Source organism: Salvelinus sp. IW2-2015, linkage group LG22 (genome assembly GCF_002910315.2).
Source record: "Salvelinus sp. IW2-2015 linkage group LG22, ASM291031v2, whole genome shotgun sequence".
In the NCBI taxonomy this organism is placed as follows: Eukaryota; Metazoa; Chordata; class Actinopteri; order Salmoniformes; family Salmonidae; genus Salvelinus; species Salvelinus sp. IW2-2015.
The window spans coordinates 1660604-1662428 of NC_036862.1; the positions used below are offsets into that span (position 1 = coordinate 1660604).

At 42.4% G+C, this 1825-nt stretch overlaps 1 protein-coding gene across 1 annotated transcript in view; it reads left to right on the forward strand.

The window, feature by feature from the left end:
- The window catches only part of LOC111982556 (S-arrestin), a 30645-nt gene that overhangs the window by 15946 nt on the left and 12874 nt on the right, over positions 1-1825 (forward strand). The window contains exon 8 of the mRNA XM_024014140.2: positions 567-702. Coding sequence (XP_023869908.1) covers positions 567-702 — 136 coding nt within the window. The remainder of the gene's footprint in view (positions 1-566; positions 703-1825) is intronic.

Here is a 1825-nt window from a genome sequence, read left to right on the forward strand (position 1 = left end):
ACAGCAAAATCACTGGCAAATTCTGGTGCAGTCCTGAGGCGGACATTGCCAATGTACCGATCCTGTGCAGGTGTTGTTACACATGGTTTGCCACTGCGGTGGCAGCTAGTGAGGGAGATATGAGTCTCCAGCTTCAGAGATTTTTGCAGTTTGTTCCAGTCATTGGCAGCAGAGAACTGGAAGGAAAGGTGACCAAAGGTGGAATTGGTTTTGGGGGTGACCAGTGAGATATACCTGCTGGAGCGTGTGCTACGAGTGGGTGCTGCTATGGTGACCAGTGAGCTGAGATAAGGTGGGGCTTTACCTAGCAGAGACTTGTAGATAACCTGTAGCCAGTGGGTTTGGCGACGAGTATGAAGCGAGGGCCAACCAACGAGAGCGTATAGGTCGCAGTGGTGGGTGGTATATGGGGCTTTGGTGACAAAACGGATGGCAGACTGCATCCAATTTGTGGAGTAGAGTGTTGGAGGCTATTTTATAGATGACACTAGAATCTAGTGTTATAATGCATGACAATTCTTCCCCAAGCCACCAGGCAACCGACTGTTGCTCTTTGCCTCCCACAGGAGCTCTGTGCGTCTGGCCATCCGTAAGATCCAGTACGCTCCAGAGGATAATAAGACCATCCCGTCCTCAGAGATCACCTGTGAGTTCCTCATGTCGGACAAACCCCTGCATATGCAGGTCAGCCTGGAGAAAGAGGTACGTTGTCCTTCAGAGAAACGAATCAGTCAGCATCAGCCCCTCACCATGGGCTAGAATTGTAGGAGAAAAACCTTTGAACACAGGGGAGTGACAGCAGGCCTGGAAAGGCCAGATTTAAAATGAAGAGTTTAGTTCCAAAGTGCCATATCCACCAACCTTTCACATTTTGTGTTTTTTCATCAGAAATGTTTGGTTATATGTGCCTTCGTGTGTGTGTAAAATATTATTGTTCTCAGATTTTTTATTTATAGATTTTAGATGCGTATTAAAATGGTGGGGTGTAGAAATTATAATGGACCAATATGTTTTCAAATAACTGCCTTTTTTCTGGCCCGCAAATTGCTTTTTATGAACGAATCCTGAAAAACATCTCTGTGGCCCTCCGCTGAATTTTGAAATCCCAATGTGGCTGGAATGGAATATTCGTATCCTGTATATGTGACTGTGATCTGTGGTTGTCTCACCTAGTGATCTAAAGATCAATGAACTAACTGTTGCTAAGTTGTTCTGGATAAGAGGATCCGCTAAATGACAAATGTTAATATTTTACACACAGATCTCATATTACTGTATTGTTTCATAAAAAAATATACATATACAGTTGAAGTCTGAAGTTTACATACACTTAGGTTGAAGTCATTAAAACTCGTTTTTCAACCACTTCACAAATTTCTTGTAAACAAACTATAGTTTTGGCAAGTCGGTTAGGACTTCTACTTTGTGCATGACACAATTTTTCCAACAATTGTTTACAGACAGATTATGTCACTTATAATTCACTGTATTACAATTCCAGTGGGTCAGAAGTTTACATACACTAAGTTGACTGTGCCTTTAAACAGCTTGGAAAATTCCGTCATGGCTTTAGAAGCTTCTGATAGGCTAATTGCCATAATTTGAGTCAATTGGAGGTGTACCTGTTGATCCTGTCTACCTTCAAACTCAGTGCCTCTTTGCTTGGGAAAATGGGAAAATCAAAAGAAATCATACAAGTCCTCAGAAAAATAATTGTAGACCTCCACAAGTCTGGTTCATCCTTGGGAGCAATTTCCAAATGGCTGAAGGTACCACGTTCATCTGTACAAACAATAGTACGCAAGTATAAACACCATGGGATCAC